Here is a 23,358-nt window from a genome sequence, read left to right as displayed (position 1 = left end):
ACTGTAAGAGAATTGAAGAATGTTTTGTACAACAGGGTTTTTCCAGCATCTCCATTGAGAGAAATCTGTGCATCCAAGCAGAGGACACACTGGAAAACAGAGGTCACAGGTCAGGGATCCTTCCTCTGTTGCCAATAGGAGAAGAGGGGCAGGGCTAGGTTGATCAAGTAAAGCAGGTAGATTGAGCTACACAGCTGTATCACATTCACTATTTAACATCATTTAACCTCTCACCTCTGTTACTTATACACTAATGATTCCACATCATTCATTTCTCACTTCGACTTCTTATAAACTAATGATAACACATAATTTAACCTTTACCCTCTCCTACTGGGGCGGCAGGTAGCGTAGTGGTTAGAGCGCTGGGCAAGTAACAAAGGTTGCTAGATCGAATCCGCAAGCTGAAAATCTGTCGTTCCACCCCTGAACAAGGCAGTTAACCCACTGTTCCTAGGCCGTCATTGTCAATAAATATTTGTTCCTGACGGACTTGCTAAGTTAAATAAAGGTAAAATACTTGTACACTAATGATTCCACATTGTTTAACCTTTAAAGGGGGAAATCTACTTTTTCTATATAATGTGTTTACTTATAAATTGATATGCAACCATTGATTCTTGAAGAATATAACTACTTCAACTGTTGTACCCCATCAGAACCCAAAATATAAGCTTTGTTTTAAATTTAAACAATCACTATATAGCCTCAAAACATTGTTCAAACTATCATTTTAATATTAATGTATTCTGCAGAATAAACCCCATTACAACAACAAAAAATGTGTCACTATGTTCTATTTGAAAGGGCGAAAGTAAAGTGACAAGATATTATCCGTATGTCGACAGGCAGCCAAACCTCAGACGAGCCAGGTGATGTAGATCCATCATGGTGTCCCGGGGATCCGAGGTGATGCAGTTGCGTTATGACGCAGGTGAAAACCTGCCGCTATGGGACGCGCAGGGCGGACGGCTGAGCTGTGGTTGGTCGGTTGGGGCAGCAGCTGGTTGCTACGAACAAGCTGTAGCAACGCAGTAGTATCGACCGGACAGGCTCAGAACAGCACGATTCTTCAAAACTAGAGCGTGAGTGACTGTCACTAACTATTATCACTACGATGTATACTATTTAAAAGCGGACTTTGTCAACTAACGTTAGTTTAGTTTTTATAGTTAGCTAGTCAGGTAGACATTCCCGAATGCCATCACATTCGAGTCCCATTCGGCGCGGCTCACAGTGTGTGTGTGTGTGTGTGTGTGTGTGTGTGTGTGTGTGTGTGAGAGAGAGAGAGAGGGATATTTCTGGAGGCCTCCAGGCGGGGTTGGATGAAAACAGTATAGTTGAATTGTGCTGGACCGGCTGGCCAGACCGGCTAGACCGAACGTTATGTATAGCTAACGTTAGCTTGCATCTACGTACTGTAGGCTAGTTCAGTTAGCTTAGCTCCAGTTGGTTCAGTTAGCTTAGCTCAGTTAGCTCAGCTCATTCATTGGCTCTGCAGCAAGTCTTTAGCAGCTTAAATCAAGCCCTACGCAGCAACTCACATTTGTGCTAAAACAGCCACTGACTACTAGGTAGTCACATTGTTTTCGTTGTAACTAGATATTGTTTGACTGTTGTCCTTAGATGATGAACAAGTCCTTTACTGATTTAGACGTTGCGATGTTATGATCAAGTAGTCAACTTTCCCCCGTCAACAACAAGCAGGCAGTAGCGGTCTGTCATCAGTGACATGCCAACACATTATCCGGCCTAGGGGCTTCTGATCGGGAGGCGTTTATCAGTGACACACACATATCACCATGGGCGCCTGAAATGTTAGTATAAAAAAATATATCCTGCAACTCTACACTGTTTCCTAACAGGGGGAATGGATATTTGTTTTGTTTTGTCACAATGAATTATATCACTTTTTTAATGACTAGATCACTAATCCCTGAAAATCCATTACCCAATAATTAATTGACAGGTTTGAAACCCTACCAACTCTGTGAGTCTCAAACTTCCAGACCCATTCCCTTATAATCCCCCCCACAGTGAATGATTGACAGGTTTGAAACCCTACCAACTCTGTGAGTCTCAAACTTCCCAACCCATTCCCTTATAATCCCCCCCACAGTGAATGATTGACAGGTTTGAAACCCTACCAACTCTGTGAGTCTCAAACTTCCCGACCCATTCCCTGATAATCCCTCCCACAGTGAATGATTGACCCACAGTGATCGAGGATTTCATATTTGTATTTATTTTACCTTTATTTAACTAGGCAAGTCAGTTAAGAACACATTCTTATTTTCAATGACGGCCTGGGAACGGTGGGTTAACTGCCTGTTCAGGGGCAGAACAACAGATTTGTACCTTGTCAGCTCGGGGGTTTGAACTCACAACCTTCCGGTTACAAGTCCAACGCTCTAACCACTAGGCTACCTGCTGGTTACTAGTCCAACGCTCTAACCACTAGGCTACCTGCTGGTTACTAGTCCAACGCTCTAACCACTAGGCTACCTGCTGGTTACTAGTCCAACGCTCTAACCACTAGGCTACCTGCTGGTTACTAGTCCAACGCTCTAACCACTAGGCTACCTACTGCATGATAATGAGGAAATAAAATTGTAAAAAATTGACGAATAATATTGTTTTAGCCAATAAGGATTTCAATTTTATAATTGGTAGATTAATAAAAATCTTTTAAAATTGCACATTACATTTTCATATTTTTGTCTCACATGATCAGGGCGGCAGGGTAGCCTAGTGGTTAGAGCATTGGACTAGTAAATCGGAAGGATGCAAGTTCAAACAAGGTACAAATCGGACAAGGTACAAATCTGTCGTTGTTGTTGATTCTTCACAAAAATATACAGTTTTATATCTTTATGTTTGAAGCCTGAAATGTGGCAAAAGGTCGCAAAGTTCAAGGGGGCCGAATACTTTCGCAAGGCACTGTATCACTGATCTACCTCCCTATAGACTGACTAGAGGTATCACTGATCTACCTCCCTATAGACTGACTAGAGGTATCACTGATCTACCTCCCTATAGACTGACTAGAGGTATCACTGATCTACCTCCCTATAGACTGACTAGAGGTATCACTGATCTACCTCCCTATAGACTGACTAGAGGTATCACTGATCTACCTCCCTATAGACTGACTAGAGGTATCACTGATCTACCTCCCTATAGACTGACTAGAGGTATCACTGATCTACCTCCCTATAGACTGACTAGAGGTGTCACTGATCTACCTCCTATAGACTGACTAGAGGTATCACTGATCTACCTCCCTATAGACTGACTAGAGGTATCACTGATCTACCTCCCTATAGACTGACTAGAGGTGTCACTGATCTACCTCCCTATAGACTGACTAGAGGTATCACTGATCTACCTCCCTATAGACTGACTAGAGGTGTCACTGATCTACCTCCCTATAGACTGACTAGAGGTATCACTGATCTACCTCCCTATAGACTGACTAGAGGTATCACTGATCTACCTCCTATAGACTGACTAGAGGTGTCACTGATCTACCTCCCTATAGACTGACTAGAGGTATCACTGATCTACCTCCCTATAGACTGACTAGAGGTATCACTGATCTACCTCCCTATAGACTGACTAGAGGTGTCACTGATCTACCTCCCTATAGACTGACTAGAGGTATCACTGATCTACCTCCCTATAGAATGACTAGAGGTGTCACTGATCTACCTCCCTATAGACTGACTAGAGGCGTATACGTTGTAATTATATAATGTAAACACCTGTGTGTTGCAGGCTGATGGCGGTGAATGTATTCTCCATCTCTTCGGCTCTGGAGAACCTGAGTCGTCATGAGATGCTGTCCTGGGTCAACGACTCTCTACGACTCACCTACACCAAGGTAGAACAACTGTGTTCAGGTAACACGCACATACATTTCATTTCATTAACAATAATTGATAACTTGTAAATGCCTCATGTTGATACAACTGTATAAATGAATCACGACCTAGTCCTAATAATTGATAACTTGTAAATAATGTGTGTGTAGGTGCAGCGTATTGTCAGTTCATGGACATGTTGTTCCCTGGCTGTGTCCTGCTGAAGAAGGTGAAGTTCTCAGCCCGGCTGGAACATGAGTTCATCAAAAACTTCAAGGTCCTACAGGCCTCCTTCAAGAGAATGGGTGTAGACAAGGTACACTAACACCACTAGTCTGTCCTCCTCCATTCTACCCAGCCATCACCACTAGTCTGTCCTCCTCCATTCTACCCAGCCATCACCACTAGTCTGTCCTCCTCCATCCTACCCAGCCATCACCACTAGTCTGTCCTCCTCCATTCTACCCCAGCCATCACCACTAGTCTGTCCTCCTCCATTCTACCCCAGCCATCACCACTAGTCTGTCCTCCTCCATTCTACCCAGCCATCACCACTTGTCTGTCCTCCTCCATTCTACCCAGCCATCACCACTAGTCTGTCCTCCTCCATTCTACCCAGCCATTACCACTAGTCTGTCCTCCTCCATTCTACCCCAGCCATCACCACTAGTCTGTCCTCCTCCATTCTACCCCAGCCATCACCACTAGTCTGTCCTCCTCCATTCTACCCAGCCATCACCACTTGTCTGTCCTCCTCCATTCTACCCAGCCATCACCACTAGTCTGTCCTCCTCCATTCTACCCAGCCATCACCACTAGTCTGTCCTCCTCCATTCTACCCAGCCAATCACCACTAGTCTGTCCTCCTCCATTCCACCCAGCCATTACCACTAGTCTGTCCTCCTCCTCCATTCTACCCCAGCCATCACCACTAGTCTGTCCTCCTCCATTCTACCCCAGCCATCACCACTAGTCTGTCCTCCTCCATTCTACCCCAGCCATCACCACTAGTCTGTCCTCCTCCATTCTACCCCAGCCATCACCACTAGTCTGTCCTCCTCCATTCTACCCACTAGCTATTCCACCCAGCTATAGTCTGTCCTCCTCCATTCTACCCAGCTATCACCACTAGTCTGTCCTCCTCCATTCCACCCAGCCATTACCACTAGTCTGTCCTCCTCCATTCCACCCAGCCATCACCACTAGTCTGTCCTCCATTCTACCCCAGCCATCACCACTAGTCTGTCCTCCTCCATTCTACCCAGCCATCACCACTAGTCTGTCCTCCTCCATTCTACTGTCCAGCCATCACCACTAGTCTGTCCTCCCCTCCATTCTACCCCAGCCATCACCACTAGTCTGTCCTCCCTCCATTCTACCCCAGCCATCACCACTAGTCTGTCCTCCTCCATTCTACCCAGCCATCACCACTAGTCTGTCCTCCTCCATTCTTCCCAGCCTTCACCACTAGTCTGTCCTCCTCCATTCTACCCAGCCATCACCACTAGTCTGTCCTCCTCCATTCTACCCCAGCCATCACCACTAGTCTGTCCTCCTCCATTCTACCCCAGCCATCACCACTAGTCTGTCCTCCTTCATTCCACCCAGCCATTACCACTAGTCTGTCCTCCTCCATTCTACCCCAGCCATCACCACTAGTCTGTCCTCCTCCATTCTACCCAGCCATCACCACTAGTCTGTCCTCCTCCATTCCACCCAGCCATCACCACTAGTCTGTCCTCCTCCATTCTACCTCAGCCATCACCACTAGTCTGTCCTCCTCCATTCTACCCAGCCTTCACCACTAGTCTGTCCTCTTCCAGTCTACCCAGCCAGTCACCACAAGTCTGTCCGTAATTGTCTCAACTCCTCGTCAGTGTATTCGGCTCAAATGAATAGGGACTATGTTTGTATGTCAAATAAAATCTGTAGTCCACAATCATCTCCTTTGTCTTGATCACGTTGAGGGAGAGGTTCTTGTTCTGGCACCACATGGCCAGGTCTCTGACGTCCTCCCTATTGGCTGTCTTGTCGTTGATCAGGCCTACCACTGTCGTGTCATCGGCAAACTTAATGGTGGTGTTGGAGTCGCCTTGCAGTCATGAGTGAACAGGGTGTACAGGTGGGGACTGAGCACGCACCCTGAGGTTCCCCGTGTTGAGGATCAGCGTGGCGGGCGGATGTGTTGTTACCTACCACTGGTGGGCGGATGTGTTGTTACCTACCCTTACCACTGGTGGGCGGATGTGTTGTTACCTACCACTGGTGGGCGGATGTGTTGTTACCTACCACTGGTGGGCGGATGTGTTGTTACCTACCCTTACCACTGGTGGGGCGGATGTGTTGTTACCTACCACTGGTGGCGGATGTGTTGTTACCTACCCTTACCACTGGTGGGCGGATGTGTTGTTACCTACCCTTACCACTGGTGGGCGGATGTGTTGTTACCTACCCTTACCACTGGTGGGCGGATGTGTTGTTACCTACCCTTACCACTGGTGGGCGGATGTGTTGTTACCTACCACTGGTGGGCGGATGTGTTGTTACCTACCCTTACCACTGGTGGGCAGATGTGTTGTTACCACCACTGGTGGGCGGATGTTGCTACCTACCACTGGTGGGCGGATGTGTTACCTACCCTTACCACTGGTGGGCGGATGTGTTGTTACCTACCACTGGTGGGCGGATGTGTTGTTACCTACCACTGGTGGGCGGATGTGTTGTTACCCACCACTGGTGGGCGGATGTGTTGTTACCCACCACTGGTGGGCGGATGTGTTGTTACCTACCACTGGTGGGCGGATGTGTTGTTACCTACCACTGGTGGGCGGATGTGTTGTTACCTACCACTGGTGGGCGGATGTGTTGTTACCCACCACTTGTGGGCGGATGTGTTGTTACCTAACCTTACCACTGGTGGGCGGATGTGTTGTTACCTACCACTGGTGGGCGGATGTGTTGTTACCTACCCTTACCACTGGTGGGCGGATGTGTTGTTACCTACCACTGGTGGGCGGATGTGTTGTTACCTACCCTTACCACTGGTGGGCGGATGTGTTGTTACCCACCACTGGTGGGCGGATGTGTTGTTACCTACCCTTACCACTGGTGGGCGGATGTGTTGTTACCTACCACTGGTGGGCGGATGTGTGTTACCTACCCTTACCACTGGTGGGCGGATGTGTTGTTACCTACCACTGGTGGGCGGATGTGTTGTTACCTACCCTTACCACTGGTGGGCGGATGTGTTGTTACCTACCCTACCACTGGTGGGCGGATGTGTTGTTACCCACCACTGGTGGGCGGATGTGTTGTTACCCCACCACTGGTGGGCGGATGTGTTGTTACCCACCACTGGTGGCGGATGTGTTGTTACCTACCCTTACCACTGGTGGGCGGATGTGTTGTTACCTACCCTTACCACTGGTGGGCGGATGTGTTGTTACCTACCCTTACCACTGGTGGGCGGATGTGTTGTTACCCACCACTGGTGGGCGGATGTGTTGTTACCCACCACTGGTGGGCGGATGTGTTGTTACCCACCACTGGTGGGCGGATGTGTTGTTACCTACCCTTACCACTGGTGGGCGGATGTGTTGTTACCTACCCTTACCACTGGTGGGCGGATGTGTTGTTACCTACCCTTACCACTGGTGGGCGGATGTGTTGTTACCTACCACTGGTGGGCGGATGTGTTGTTACCTACCACTGGTGGGCGGATGTGTTGTTACCTACCACTGGTGGGCGGATGTGTTGTTACCTACCACTGGTGGGCGGATGTGTTGTTACCTACCCTTACCACTGGTGGGCGGATGTGTTGTTACCTACCCTTACCACTGGTGGGCGGATGTGTTGTTACCTTACCACTGGTGGGCGGATGTTGTTACCTACCCTTACCACTGGTGGGCGGATGTGTTGTTACCCACCACTGGTGGGCGGATGTGTTGTTACCCACCACTGGTGGGCGGATGTGTTGTTACCTACCACTGGTGGGCGGATGTGTTGTTACCTACCACTGGTGGGCGGATGTGTTGTTACCTACCACTGGTGGGCGGCCCGTCAGGAAGTCCAGCAGCCATTGTTGTTATGATTTTCAACTTCAGCGCCAAGTATAGGGGCGCTTCTCGTTGTCGTCATCAACTCAACTACCCCCACAGATTATCAGAGGATGCTGATTGGTGCAGCCATATCGTGGAGGGAGAGGGAGGGGCTTAAACAGTTTGAATCGTGGCCAGACTGTATCCGTGTAGCCAAAACACAATGTACAGTTTGGGATGTTTTCAGACCCCTTTCCATTTTCCAAATTTTGTTACGTTACAACCTTTTTCTAAAATGGATAAAATATTTTTTTCCCTCAATCCACACAATACCCCAGAATGACATCACAATACCCCAGAATGACATCACAATACCCCAGAATGACATCACAATACCCCAGAATGACATCACAATACCCCAGAATGACATCACAATACCCCATAATGACATCACAATACCCCAGAATGACATCACAATACCCCCAGAATGACATCACAATACCCCAGAATGACATCACAATACCCCAGAATGACATCACAATACCCCAGAATGACATCACAATACCCCCAGAATGACATCACAATACCCCAGAATGACATCACAATACCCCATAATGACATCACAATACCCCAGAATGACATCACAATACCCCAGAATGACATCACAATACCCCGCAGAATGACATCACAATACCCCCAGAATGACATCACAATACCCCAGAATGACATCACAATACCCCCAGAATGACATCACAATACCCTAGAATGACATCACAATACCCCCAGAATGACATCACAATACCCCAGAATGACATCACAATACCCCAGAATGACATCACAATACCCCAGAATGACATCACAATACCCCAGAATGACATCACAATACCCCAGAATGACATCACAATACCCCCATAATGACATCACAATACCCCAGAATGACATCACAATACCCCCAGAATGACATCACAATACCCCAGAATGACATCACAATACCCCCAGAATGACATCACAATACCCCAGAATGACATCACAATACTCCAGAATGACATCACAATACCCCAGAATGACATACCCCAGAATGACATCACAATACCCCAGAATGACATCACAATACCCCCAGAATGACATCACAATACCCCAGAATGACATCACAATACCCAGAATGACATCACAATACCCCAGAATGACATCACAATACCCCATAACCAGAATGCCCATAACCAGAATGACATCACAATACCCCAGAATGACATCACAATACCCCCAGAATGACATCACAATACCCCAGAATGACATCACAATACCCCAGAATGACATCACAATACCCCAGAATGACATCACAATACCCCATAACCAGAATGACATCACAATACCCCAGAATGACATCACAATACCCCCAGAATGACATCACAATACCCCCAGAATGACATCACAATACCCCAGAATGACATCACAATACCCCAGAATGACATCACAATACCCCCAGAATGACATCACAATACACCCAGAATGACATCACAATACCCCAGAATGACATCACAATACCCCCATAATGACATCACAATACCCCCGTAATGACATCACAATACCCCCAGAATGACATCACAATACCCCCAGAATGACATCACAATACCCCCGTAATGACATCACAATACCCCCAGAATGACATCACAATACCCCAGAATGACATCACAATACCCCAGACATCACAATACCCCAGAATGACATCACAATACCCCAGAATGACATCACAATACCCCCAGAATGACATCACAATACCCCCAGAATGACATCACAATACCCCCAGAATGACATCACAATACCCCAGAATGACATCACAATACCCCCAGAATGACATCACAATACCCCATAATGACATCACAATACCCCAGAATGACATCACAATACCCCCAGAATGACATCACAATACCCCCATAATGACATCACAATACCCCAGAATGACATCACAATACCCCCAGAATGACATCACAATACCCCAGAATGACATCACAATACCCCATAATGACATCACAATACCCCAGAATGACATCACAATACCCCCAGAATGACATCACAATACCCCGCAGAATGACATCACAATACCCCCAGAATGACATCACAATACCCCAGAATGACATCACAATACCCCAGAATGACATCACAATACCCTAGAATGACATCACAATACCCCCAGAATGACATCACAATACCCCAGAATGACATCACAATACCCCAGAATGACATCACAATACCCCAGAATGACATCACAATACCCCAGAATGACATCACAATACCCCCAGAATGACATCACAATACCCCAGAATGACATCACAATACCCCCATAATGACATCACAATACCCCAGAATGACATCACAATACCCCCAGAATGACATCACAATACCCCAGAATGACATCACAATACCCCAGAATGACATCACAATACTCCAGAATGACATCACAATACCCCAGAATGACATCACAATACCCCAGAATGACATCACAATACCCCAGAATGACATCACAATACCCCCAGAATGACATCACAATACCCCAGAATGACATCACAATACCCCCAGAATGACATCACAATACCCCAGAATGACATCACAATACCCCAGAATGACATCACAATACCCCAGAATGACATCACAATACCCCATAACCAGAATGCCCATAACCAGAATGACATCACAATACCCCAGAATGACATCACAATACCCCAGAATGACATCACAATACCCCAGAATGACATCACAATACCCCAGAATGACATCACAATACCCCATAACCAGAATGACATCACAATACCCCAGAATGACATCACAATACCCCAGAATGACATCACAATACCCCCAGAATGACATCACAATACCCCAGAATGACATCACAATACCCCAGAATGACATCACAATACCCCCAGAATGACATCACAATACACCCAGAATGACATCACAATACCCCAGAATGACATCACAATACCCCATAATGACATCACAATACCCCGTAATGACATCACAATACCCCCCCAGAATGACATCACAATACCCCCAGAATGACATCACAATACCCCCAGAATGACATCACAATACCCCCAGAATGACATCACAATACCCCAGAATGACATCACAATACCCCAGAATGACATCACAATACCCCAGAATGACATCACAATACCCCCAGAATGACATCACAATACCCCAGAATGACATCACAATACCTCCAGAATGACATCACAATACCCCCATAATGACATCACAATACCCCCGTAATGACATCACAATACCCCCAGAATGACATCACAATACCCCAGAATGACATCACAATACCCCCGTAATGACATCACAATACCCCCGTAATGACATCACAATACCCCCAGAATGACATCACAATACCCCCATAATGACATCACAATACCCCCAGAATGACATCACAATACCCCATAATGACATCACAATACCCCAGAATGACATCACAATACCCCAGAATGACATCACAATACCCCCAGAATGACATCACAATACCCCAGAATGACATCACAATACCCCCAGAATGACATCACAATACCCCAGAATGACATCACAATACCCCCAGAATGACATCACAATACCCCAGAATGACATCACAATACCCCCAGAATGACAAAGCAAAAACACGTTTTTAGAAATGTTTGCAAAAAATAAAAACAAAAATACCTTATTTAGTATTCAGACCCTTTCCTATGAGACTCGAAATTGAGCTCAGGTGCATCCTGTTTCCATTGATCATCCTTGAGATGTTTCTACAATCAATTGATTGGACATGATTTGGAAAGGCACACACCTGTCAATATTAGGTCCCACAGTTGACAGTGCATGTCAGAGCAAAAACCAAGCCTTGAGGTCGAATGAATTGTCCGTAGAGCTCGGAGACAGGATTGTGTCGAGGCACAGATCTGGGGAAGGGTACCAAGACATTTCTGCAGCATTGAAGGTCCCCAAGAACACAGTGGCCTCCATCATTCTGCAGCATTGAAGGTCCCCAAGAACACAGTGGCCTCCATCATTCTGCAGCATTGAAGGTCCCCAAGAACACAGTGGCCTCCATCATTCTGCAGCATTGAAGGTCCCCAAGAACACAGTGGCCTCCATCATTCTGCAGCATTGAAGGTCCCCAAGAACACAGTGGCCTCCATCATTCTGAAGCATTGAAGGTCCCCAAGAACACAGTGGCCTCCATCATTCTTAAATGGAAGAAGTTTGGAACCACCAAGACTCTTCATAGAGCTGGCTGCCCAGTCAAACTGAGCAATCGGGGGAGAAGGGCCTGGGGACCTCCCTGACCAAGAACCCGATGGACACTGACAGAGTCCTAGAGTTCCTCTGTGGAGATGGGAGAACCTTCCAGAAGGACAACCATCTCTGCAGCACTCCACCAATCAGGCCTTTAAGGTAGAGTGGCCAGACGGAATCCACTCCTCAGGAAAAGGCACATGACAGCCCGCTTGGAATTTTCCAAAAGGCACCTAAACGACTCTCAGAAACAAGATTGAACTCTTTGGCCTGAATGCCAAGTCTGGAGGAAACCTAGCACCATCCCTACGGTGAAGCAGCATCATGCTGTATGGATGTTGTTCAGGGACTGGGAGACTAGTGAAGCATGGTGGGGGCAGCATCATGCTGTGGGGATGTTGTTCAGCGGCAGGGACTGGGAGACTAGTGAAGCATGGTGGTGGCAGCATCATGCTGTGGGGATGTTGTTCAGCTGCAGGGACTGGGAGACTAGTGAAGCATGGTGGTGGCAGCATCATGCTGTGGGGATGTTGTTCAGCGGCAGGGACTGGGAGACTAGTAAAGCATGGTGGTGGCAGCATCATGCTGTGGGGATGTTGTTCAGCTGCAGGGACTGGGAGACTAGTGAAGCATGGTGGTGGCAGCATCATGCTGTGGGGATGTTGTTCAGCTGCAGGGACTGGGAGACTAGTGAAGCATGGTGGTGGCAGCATCATGCTGTCGGGATGTTATTCAGCTGCAGGGACTGGGAGACTAGTGAAGCATGGTGGTGGCAGCATCATGCTGTGGGGATGTTGTTCAGCGGCAGGGACTGGGAGACTAGTAAAGCATGGTGGTGGCAGCATCATGCTGTGGGGATGTTGTTCAGCTGCAGGGACTGGGAGACTAGTGAAGCATGGTGGTGGCAGCATCATGCTGTGGGGATGTTGTTCAGCTGCAGGGACTGGGAGACTAGTGAAGCATGGTGGTGGCAGCATCATGCTGTATGGATGTTGTTCAGGGACTGGGAGACTAGTGAAGCATGGTGGTGGCAGCATCATGCTGTGGGGATGTTGTTCAGCGGCAGGGACTGGGAGACTAGTGAAGCATGGTGGTGGCAGCATCATGCTGTATGGATGTTGTTCAGGGACTGGGAGACTAGTGAAGCATGGTGGTGGCAGCATCATGCTATGGGGATGTTGTTCAGCTGCAGGGACTGGGAGAGCATAGTACAGAGATCCTTGATGAAAACCTGCTCCAGAGCGCTCAGGATCTCAGACTGGAGGTGAAGGTTCACCTTCCAACAGGACAACGACCCTAAGCACACAGCCAAGACAACACAGGAGTGGCTTCGGGACAAGTCTCTGATTGTCCGGACTTGAACTTGATCGAACATCTCTGGAGAGACCTGAAAATATCTGTGCAGCGATTGCTCCCATTCAACCTGACAGGTTGAAAGGATCTGCAGAGAAGAATGGGAGAAACTCCCCAAATACAGGTGTGCCAAGCTTGTGGCGTCATACCCAAGACTTGAGGCTGTAATCGCTGCCAAAGGTGCTTCAACAAAGTACTGAGTAAAGCGTATATATTTTGTTTGTTTTGTGAGTAAAAAATTCAAAAAAGCGTTTTTGAGGCTGTAACGTAACACAATGTGGCATAAGTCAAAGGGTCTGAATACTTTCCTAATGCACTAAGCTCACAAGATCAAGATGGTTTGTAGGTATACACATGTAGGTATACACATAAGCTTGTTTTACTTCATTTTTGTTTGAATCCAAGATCTCCCACCCCTCTCTCCCAGTAGAGAGGCTGGTGAAGGGTTAAAGTCTGTCTCAGACCATCCCAGTAGAGAGGCTGGTGAAGGGTTAAAGTCTGTCTCAGACCATCCCAGTAGAGAGGCTGGTGAAGGGTTAAAGTCTGTCTCAGACCATCCCAGTAGAGAGGCTGGTGAAGGGTTAAAGTCTGTGTCAGACCATCCCAGTAGAGAGGCTGGTGAAGGGTTAAAGTCCCTGTCTGTCTCAGACCATCCCAGTAGAGAGGCTGGTGAAGGGTTAAAGTCTGTCTCAGACCATCCCAGTAGAGAGGCTGGTGAAGGGTTAAAGTCTGTGTCAGACCATCCCAGTAGAGAGGCTGGTGAAGGGTTAAAGTCTGTCTCAGACCATCCCAGTAGAGAGGCTGGTGAAGGGTTAAAGTCTGTCTCAGACCATCCCAGTAGAGAGGCTGGTGAAGGGTTAAAGTCTGTCTCAGACCATCCCAGTAGAGAGGCTGGTGAAGGGTTAAAGTCTGTCTCAGACCATCCCAGTAGAGAGGCTGGTGAAGGGTTAAAGTCTGTGTCAGACCATCCCAGTAGAGAGGCTGGTGAAGGGTTAAAGTCCCTGTCTGTCTCAGACCATCCCAGTAGAGAGGCTGGTGAAGGGTTAAAGTCCCTGTCTGTCTCAGACCATCCCAGTAGAGAGGCTGGTGAAGGGTTAAAGTCTGTCTCAGACCATCCCAGTAGAGAGGCTGGTGAAGGGTTAAAGTCTGTCTCAGAACATCCCAGTAGAGAGGCTGGTGAAGGGTTAAAGTCTGTCTCAGACCATCCCAGTAGAGGCTGGTGAAGGGTGAATAAAGTATCTCTCTGTCTCTCTGTCTCAGACCATCCCAGTAGAGAGGCTGGTGAAGGGTGAATAAAGTATCTCTGTCTCTCTGTCTCAGACCATCCCAGTAGAGGCTGGTGAAGGGTTAAAGTCTGTCTCAGACCATCCCAGTAGAGGCTGGTGAAGGGTTAAAGTCTGTCTCAGACCATCCCAGTAGAGAGGCTGGTGAAGGGTTAAAGTCTGTCTCAGACCATCCCAGTAGAGAGGCTGGTGAAGGGTTAAAGTCTGTCTCAGACCATCCCAGTAGAGAGGCTGGTGAAGGGTTAAAGTCCCTGTCTGTCTCAGACCATCCCAGTAGAGAGGCTGGTGAAGGGTTAAAGTCTGTCTCAGACCATCCCAGTAGAGAGGCTGGTGAAGGGTTAAAGTCTGTCTCAGACCATCCCAGTAGAGAGGCTGGTGAAGGGTTAAAGTCTGTCTCAGACCATCCCAGTAGAGAGGCTGGTGAAGGGTTAAAGTCTGTCTCAGACCATCCCAGTAGAGAGGCTGGTGAAGGGTTAAAGTCTGTCTCAGACCATCCCAGTAGAGAGGCTGGTGAAGGGTTAAAGTCTGTCTCAGACCATCCCAGTAGAGAGGCTGGTGAAGGGTTAAAGTCCCTGTCTGTCTCAGACCATCCCAGTAGAGAGGCTGGTGAAGGGTTAAAGTCTGTCTCAGACCATCCCAGTAGAGGCTGGTGAAGGGTGAATAAAGTATCTCAATTCAAGGGCTTTATTGGCATGGGAAACATGTGTTGATATTACATTTACATACATTTAAGTCATTTAGCAGACGCTCTTATCCAGAGCGACTTACAAATTGAGAGAGAGAGGAGCGGGGTGACGTGAGAGAACTTGGGAAGGTTGAACACCAGACGGGCTGCGGCGTTCTGGATGAGTTGTAGGGGTTTAATGGCACAGGCAGGGAGCCCAGCCAACAGCGAGTTGCAGTAATCCAGACGGGAGATGACGATATTGCCAAAGCAAGTGAGGTAGATAATATATAAAGTGAAATAAACTATAAAAATTAAACAGTAAACATACAGAAGTTTCAAATCAATAAAGACATTACAAATGTCATATATATATATACAGTGTTTTAACAATGTACAAATGGTTAAAGGACACAAGATAAAATAAATAAACATAAATATGGGTTGTATTTACAATGGTGTTTGTTCTTCACTGGTTGCCCTTTTCTCGTGGCAACAGGTCACAAATCTTGCTGCTGTGATGTCACACTGTGGAATTTCACCCAGTAGATATGGGAGTTTTTCAAAATTGGATTTGTTTTCGAATTCTTTGTGGATCTGTGTAATCTGAGGGAAATATGTCTCTCTAATATGGTCATACATTGGGCAGGAGGTTAGGAAGTGCAGCTCAGTTTCCACATCATTTTGTGGGCATTGAGCACATAGCCTGTCTTCTCTTGAGAGCCATGTCTGCCTACGGCGGCCTTTCTCAATAGCAAGGCTATGCTCACTAAGTCTGTACATAGTCAAAGCTTTCCTTAATTTTGGGTCAGTCACAGTGGTCAGGTATTCTGCCACTGTGTACTCTCTGTTTAGGGCCAAATAGCATTCTAGTTTGCTCGGTTTTTTTTGTTAATACTTTCCAATGTGTCAAGTAATTATCTTTTTGTTTTCTCATGATTTGGTTGGGTCTAATATCTCTCTGTCTCAGATCATCCCAGTAGAGAGACTAGTGAAGGGTTAAAGTATCTGTCTCTCTGTCTCAGACCATCCCAGTAGAGAGGCTGGTGAAGGGTGAATAAAGTATCTCTCTGTCTCTCTGTCTCAGACCATCCCAGTAGAGAGGCTGGTGAAGGGTGAATAAAGTATCTCTCTGTCTCTCTGTCTCAGACCATCCCAGTAGAGAGGCTGGTGAAGGGTGAATAAAGTATCTCTCTGTCTCAGACCATCCCAGTAGAGGCTGGTGAAGGGTGAATAAAGTATCTCTCTGTCTCTCTGTCTCAGACCATCCCAGTAGAGGCTGGTGAAGGGTGAATAAAGTATCTCTCTGTCTCTCTGTCTCAGACCATCCCAGTAGAGGCTGGTGAAGGGTGAATAAAGTATCTCTCTGTCTCTCTGTCTCAGACCATCCCAGTAGAGGCTGGTGAAGGGTGAATAAAGTATCTCTCTGTCTCAGACCATCCCAGTAGAGGCTGGTGAAGGGTGAATAAAGTATCTCTCTGTCTCAGACCATCCCAGTAGAGAGGCTGGTGAAGGGTGAATAAAGTATCTCTCTGTCTCTCTGTCTCAGACCATCCCAGTAGAGGCTGGTGAAGGGTGAATAAAGTATCTCTCTGTCTCTCTGTCTCAGACCATCCCAGTAGAGAGGCTGGTGAAGGGTGAATAAAGTATCTCTCTGTCTCTCTGTCTCAGACCATCCCAGTAGAGGCTGGTGAAGGGTGAATAAAGTATCTCTCTGTCTCAGACCATCCCAGTAGAGGCTGGTGAAGGGTGAATAAAGTATCTCTCTGTCTCTCTGTCTCAGACCATCCCAGTAGAGAGGCTGGTGAAGGGTGAATAAAGTATCTCTCTGTCTCTCTGTCTCAGACCATCCCAGTAGAGAGGCTGGTGAAGGGTGAATAAAGTATCTCTGTCTCTCTGTCTCAGATTATCCCAGTAGAGAGGCTGGTGAAGGGTTAAAGTCTGTCTCAGACCATCCCAGTAGAGAGGCTGGTGAAGGGTGAATAAAGTATCTCTCTGTCTCAGACCATCCCAGTAGAGGCTGGTGAAGGGTGAATAAAGTATCTCTGTCTCTCTGTCTCAGACCATCCCAGTAGAGGCTGGTGAAGGGTGAATAAAGTATCTCTCTGTCTCAGACCATCCCAGTAGAGGCTGTTGAAGGGTGAATAAAGTATCTCTCTGTCTCTCTGTCTCAGACCATCCCAGTAGAGGCTGGTGAAGGGTGAATAAAGTATCTCTGTCTCTCTGTCTCAGATCATCCCAGTAGAGAGGCTGGTGAAGGGTGAATAAAGTATCTCTCTGTCTCTCTGTCTCAGACCATCCCAGTAGAGGCTGGTGAAGGGTGAATAAAGTATCTCTCTGTCTCAGACCATCCCAGTAGAGGCTGGTGAAGGGTGAATAAAGTATCTCTGTCTCTCTGTCTCAGATCATCCCAGTAGAGAGGCTGGTGAAGGGGAGGTTTCAGGATAACTTTGAGTTCATCCAGTGGTTTAAGAAGTTTTTTGATGCCAACTACGATGGGAAGGAGTATGACCCTGTGGCCACACGCCAGGGGCAGGAGGGCGCCCCCTCACCCAACCCAGGTACAAACACACCCTCTTATCATATCACCTCCTCTACTACATCATAATGTCCTCACCCAGCCCAGGTACACACCTCCTCTGCTACATCATCATGTCTTCACCCAGCCCAGGTACACACCTCCTCTGCTACATCATCATGTCCTCACCCAGCCCAGGTACACACCTCCTCTGCTACATCATCATGTCCTCACCCAGCCCAGGTACACACCTCCTCTGCTACATCATCATGTCCTCACCCAGCCCAGGTACACACCTCCTCTGCTACATCATCATGTCTTCACCCAGCCCAGGTACACACCTCCTCTGCTACATTATCATGTCCTCACCCAGCCCAGGTACACACCTCCTCTGCTACATCATCATGTCCTCACCCAGCCCAGGTACACACCTCCTCTGCTACATCATCATGTCCTCACCCAACCCAGGTACACACCTCCTCTGCTACATCATCATGTCCTCACCCAGCCCAGGTACACACCTCCTCTGCTACATCATTATCATCATGTCCTCACCCAGCCCAGGTACACACCTCCTCTGCTACATCATCATCCCCTCACCCAGCCCAGGTACACACCTCCTCTGCTACATCATCATGTCCTCACCCAACCCAGGTACACACCTCCTCTGCTACATCATCATGTCCTCACCCAACCCAGGTACACACCTCCTCTGCTACATCATCATGTCCTCACCCAGCCCAGGTACACACCTCCTCTGCTACATCATCATGTCCTCACCAGGTCATCTCATTTCCACAAACCCAAATGACCCTCCTCTTCCTCCACCCCATGTAAAAGTGATCCATCCTGCCTGTGTTCATGTGCTGCTATAAAGGGTTTTGACTTTGTTTTCTCCCTCTACGGTATGAAACAGGTGCTTTGTTTTCTTCCTCTACGGTATGAAACAGGTGCTTTGTTTTCTCCCTCTACGGTATGAAACAGGTGCTTTGTTTTCTTCCTCTACGGTCTGAAACAGGTGCTTTGTTTTCTCCCTCTACGGTATGAAACAGGTGCTTTGTTTTCTCCCTCTACGGTATGAAACAGGTGCTTTGTTTTCTTCCTCTACGGTATGAAACAGGTGCTTTGTTTTCTTCCTCTACGGTATGAAACAGGTGCTTTGTTTTCTTCCTCTACGGTATGAAACAGGTGCTTTGTTTTCCTGTGTTTGTTTGAACTTTTAGCAAGTAGTTTTTTCAGGTTATTATAGTAGAACTGATGTAGGTAGCTGTTGATTGGGTGCTAGTGAGAGTGGTTAAGATTGGTTGTGTGTCCAGGCCCCCAGAGGACGTCTCCCACGGCGACCAAGACATTCCACGCCCCCCCGAGGCAGATACAGTCCGCCCCCATCCGCAGGGCGACGCCCACCAGAGCGTCAGACGCTGAGATACTAGAACTGAACCAGCAGGTACACACACACACACACACACACACACACACACAGAAATACAAACATGAAAATAAGAATTCTTATCAAAGAAGTACCTAATTTATTCTCTTTATATTTTTATTTCTAAATGTTTGATTTACAGTGCCTTCGGGAAAGTGTTATGTTACATCCTTATTCTAAAATGTATTTTAAAAATCCTCAATCTACACACAATACTCCATAATGACAAAGCGAAAACTGTTTTTTAGAAAATGTATTACAAATACAAAACAGAAATACCTTATTTACATAAATATTCAGACCCTTTACTATGAGACTTGAAATGGATCTCCGGTGCATCCGGTTTCCCATTGACCATCCTTGAGATGTGGTTGGAGTCCACCTGTGTTCAATTCAATTGATTGGACATGATCTGGAAAGGCACAGACCTGTCTTAAATGGAAGAGGTTTGGAAACACCAAGACTCTTCTTAGAGCTGGCCTCCCAGGCCAAACTGAGCAATCGGGGGAGGTCCTGCAGCACTCCACTAATCAGGCCTTTATGGTAGAGTGGCCAGACTAAAGCCGCTCCTCAGTAAAAGGCACATGACAGCCCGCTTGGAGTTTACCAAAAGGCACCTAAACGACTCTCAGAAACAAGATTCTCTGGTCTGATGAAACCAAGATTGAACTCTGTGCTGAATGCCAAGTGTCACATCTGGAGGAAACCAGGAACCATCTCTATCTCTGTTGTGGAGATGTTTTTCAGCGGCAGGGACTGGGAGACTAGTCAGGATCGAGGGAAAGATGAACAGAGCGATCCTTGATGACAACCTACTCCAGAGGACCTCAGACTGGGGCGACGGTTCACCTTCCAACAGGACAACGACCCTATGCACACAGCAAAGACAACACAGGAGTGGCTTCGGGACACGTATCTGAATGTCCTTGAGTGACCCAGCCAGAGCCCGGAGTTAAACCCAATCGAACCTTTCTGGATAGACCTGAAAATAGCTGTGCAGCAAAGTTCCCCATCCAACCTGACAGATTGAAAGGATCTGCAGAGAAGAATGGGAGAAACTCCCCAAATACAGGTGTGCCAAGCTTGTAGCGTCATACCCAAGACTTGAGGCTGTATTCGCTGCCAAAGGTGCTTCAACGAATTGCTGAGTAGGGTCTGAATACCTTTGTAACTGTGATATTTACTCTCCACCTACCTACCTCCTACCCCTCTCTCCACCTATCGACCTCCTACCCCTCTCTCCACCTACCTACCTCCTACCCCTCTCTCCACCTACCTACCTCCTACCCCTCTCTCCACCTACCTACCTCCTACCCCTCTCTTACCCCAATCTCCACCTACGTACCTCCTACCCCTCTCTCCACCTACCTACCTCCTACCCCTCTCTCCACCTACCTACCTCCTTACCCCTCTTACCCCAATCTCCACCTACGTACATCCTACCCCAATCTCCACCTACCTACCTCCTACCCCTCTCTCCACCTACCCCTCTCTTACCCCAATCTCCACCTACGTACCTCCTACCCCAATCTCCACCTACCTACCTCCTACCCCTCTCTCCAACAATCCTACCCTCTCTCCAACCCTCCTACCCCTCTCTCCAACCCTCCTACCCCTCTCTCCAACCCTCCTACTCCTCTCTCCAACCCTCCTACTCCTCTCTCCAACACTCCTACTCCTCTCTCCAACACTCCTACCCTCTCTCCACCTACCTACCCCTCTCCACCTCTCCTACCCCTCCCTCCACCTACCTCTCTTACCCCTCCCTCCACCTACCTCTCCTACCCCTCCCTACCTCTCCTACCCCTCTCTCCCTCTCCTACCCCTCTCTCCACCTGCCTACCCCTCCTACCCCTCTCCCCACCTACCTACCCCTCTCCCACTCTCCTACCTCACTCTCCACCTCTCCTACCCCTCGCTTCACCTGCCTACCCCTCTCCCCACCTACCTACCTCTCTCTCCTCACCTCTCCTACCCCTCTCTCCACCTACCTATCTCTCCTATCGCTCTCTCCACCTACCTGCTTCTCCCTCCACCTACCTGCCTCTCCCTCCACCTACCTACCTCTCCCTCCACCTCTCCTACCCCTCTCTCCACCTGCCTACCCCTCCTACCCCCTCTCTCCCACCTACCTGCTTCTCCCTCCACCTACCTGCCTCTCCCTCCACCTACCTACCTCTCCCTCCACCTCTCCTACCCCTCTCTCCACCTGCCTACCCCTCTCCCCACCTACCCCCCTCTCCCACCCCACTCTCCACCTCTCCTACCCTCGCTTCACCTGCCTACCCCTCTCCCCACCTACCTATCTCTCCTGCCCCTCTCTCCACCTACCCGCTTCTCCCTCCACCTACCCGCTTCTCCCTCCACCTACCCGCTTCTCCCTCCACCTACCTGCTTCTCTCTCCACCTACCTGCATCTCCCTCCACCTGCCTACCTCTCTCTCCACCTCTCCTACCTCTCTCTCCACCTGCCTACCTCCTCTCCACCTCTCCTACCTCTCTCTCCACCTACCTGCCTCTCTCTCCACCTACCTGCCTCTCCCTCCACCTACCTGCCTCTCCCTCCACCTACCTGCCTCTCCCTCCACCTACCTGCCTCTCCCTCCACCTACCTGCCTCTCCCTCCACCTACCTGCCTCTCCCTCCACCTACTTGCCTCTCCCTCCACCTACTTGCCTCTCCCTCCACCTACCTGCCTCTCCCTCCACCTACCTGCCTCTCCCTCCACCCACCTACCTGCCTCTCCCTCCACCTACCTACCTCTCCCTCCACCCACCTACCTGCCTCTCCCTCCACCTACCTACCTCTCCCTTTTCCTCATCATATGTGTGTGTGTGTGTGTGTATAGATGTTGGACCTGAAACTGACAGTGGATGGTCTTGAGAAGGAGAGAGATTTCTACTTCAGTAAGCTGAGAGATATCGAGCTGATCTGTCAGGAGAATGAGACCAACACCAGCCCAACACTCTCCAAGATCATGGATATACTGTACGCTACTGAGGTAGGACAGACAGACTATATGCTGGTGGTAGTGGCATTGGAGGGCCAGTAGAGGGCAGTGTACCTGTGATTACAGTCTGTCCTGTCTATATGCTGGTGGTAGTGGCATTGGAGGGCCAGTAGAGGGCAGTGTACCTGTGACTGCAGTCTGTCCTGTCTATATGCTGGTGGTAGTGGCATTGGAGGGCCAGTAGAGGGCAGTGTAGTACCTGTGATTACAGTCTGTCCTGTCTATATGCTGGTGGTAGTGGCATTGGAGGGCCAGTAGAGGGTAGTGTACCTGTGACTGCAGTCTGTCCTGTCTATATGCTGGTGGTAGTGGCATTGGAGGGCCAGTAGAGGGCAGTGTACCTGTGATTGCAGTCTGTCCTGTCTATATGCTGGTGGTAGTGGCATTGGAGGGCCAGTAGAGGGCAGTGTACCTGTGATTGCAGTCTGTCCTGTCTATATGCTGGTGGTAGTGGCATTGGAGGGCCAGTAGAGGGCAGTGTACCTGTGATTGCAGTCTGTCCTGTCTATATGCTGGTGGTAGTGGCATTGGAGGGCCAGTAGAGGGCAGTGTACCTGTGATTGCAGTCTGTCCTGTCTATATGCTGGTGGTAGTGGCATTGGAGGGCCAGTAGAGGGCAGTGTACCTGTGACTGCAGTCTGTCCTGTCTATATGCTGGTGGTAGTGGCATTGGAGGGCCAGTAGAGGGCAGTGTACCTGTGACTGCAGTCTGTCCTGTCTATATGCTGGTGGTAGTGGCATTGGAGGGCCAGTAGAGGGCAGTGTACCTGTGACTGCAGTCTGTCCTGTCTATATGCTGGTGGTAGTGGCATTGGAGGGCCAGTAGAGGGCAGTGTACCTGTGACTGCAGTCTGTCCTGTCTATATGCTGGTGGTAGTGGCATTGGAGGGCCAGTAGAGGGCAGTGTACCTGTGACTGCAGTCTGTCCTGTC

At 48.5% G+C, this 23,358-nt stretch overlaps 1 protein-coding gene across 1 annotated transcript in view; it reads left to right on the top strand.

Moving 5' to 3' along the window:
- The window catches only part of LOC135570186 (microtubule-associated protein RP/EB family member 3-like), a gene marked incomplete at its 3' end in the record, with an annotated part of 32,690 nt that extends 10,273 nt beyond the window's left edge, over positions 1-22,417 (top strand). Inside the window, exons 2-6 of the mRNA XM_065016289.1 lie at positions 3,778-3,902; positions 4,034-4,179; positions 17,874-18,030; positions 19,304-19,434; positions 22,265-22,417. Coding sequence (XP_064872361.1) covers positions 3,778-3,902; positions 4,034-4,179; positions 17,874-18,030; positions 19,304-19,434; positions 22,265-22,417 — 712 coding nt within the window. The remainder of the gene's footprint in view (positions 1-3,777; positions 3,903-4,033; positions 4,180-17,873; positions 18,031-19,303; positions 19,435-22,264) is intronic.
- Positions 22,418-23,358: the final 941 nt, after the last annotated feature.

The sequence above is a fragment of the Oncorhynchus nerka genome, unplaced genomic scaffold (assembly GCF_034236695.1).
Source record: "Oncorhynchus nerka isolate Pitt River unplaced genomic scaffold, Oner_Uvic_2.0 unplaced_scaffold_1057, whole genome shotgun sequence".
NCBI classification, from domain to species: Eukaryota; Metazoa; Chordata; class Actinopteri; order Salmoniformes; family Salmonidae; genus Oncorhynchus; species Oncorhynchus nerka.
The sequence above is the reverse complement of the archived record's forward strand: the minus strand, read 5'-3'. Positions and strand labels throughout refer to the sequence as shown.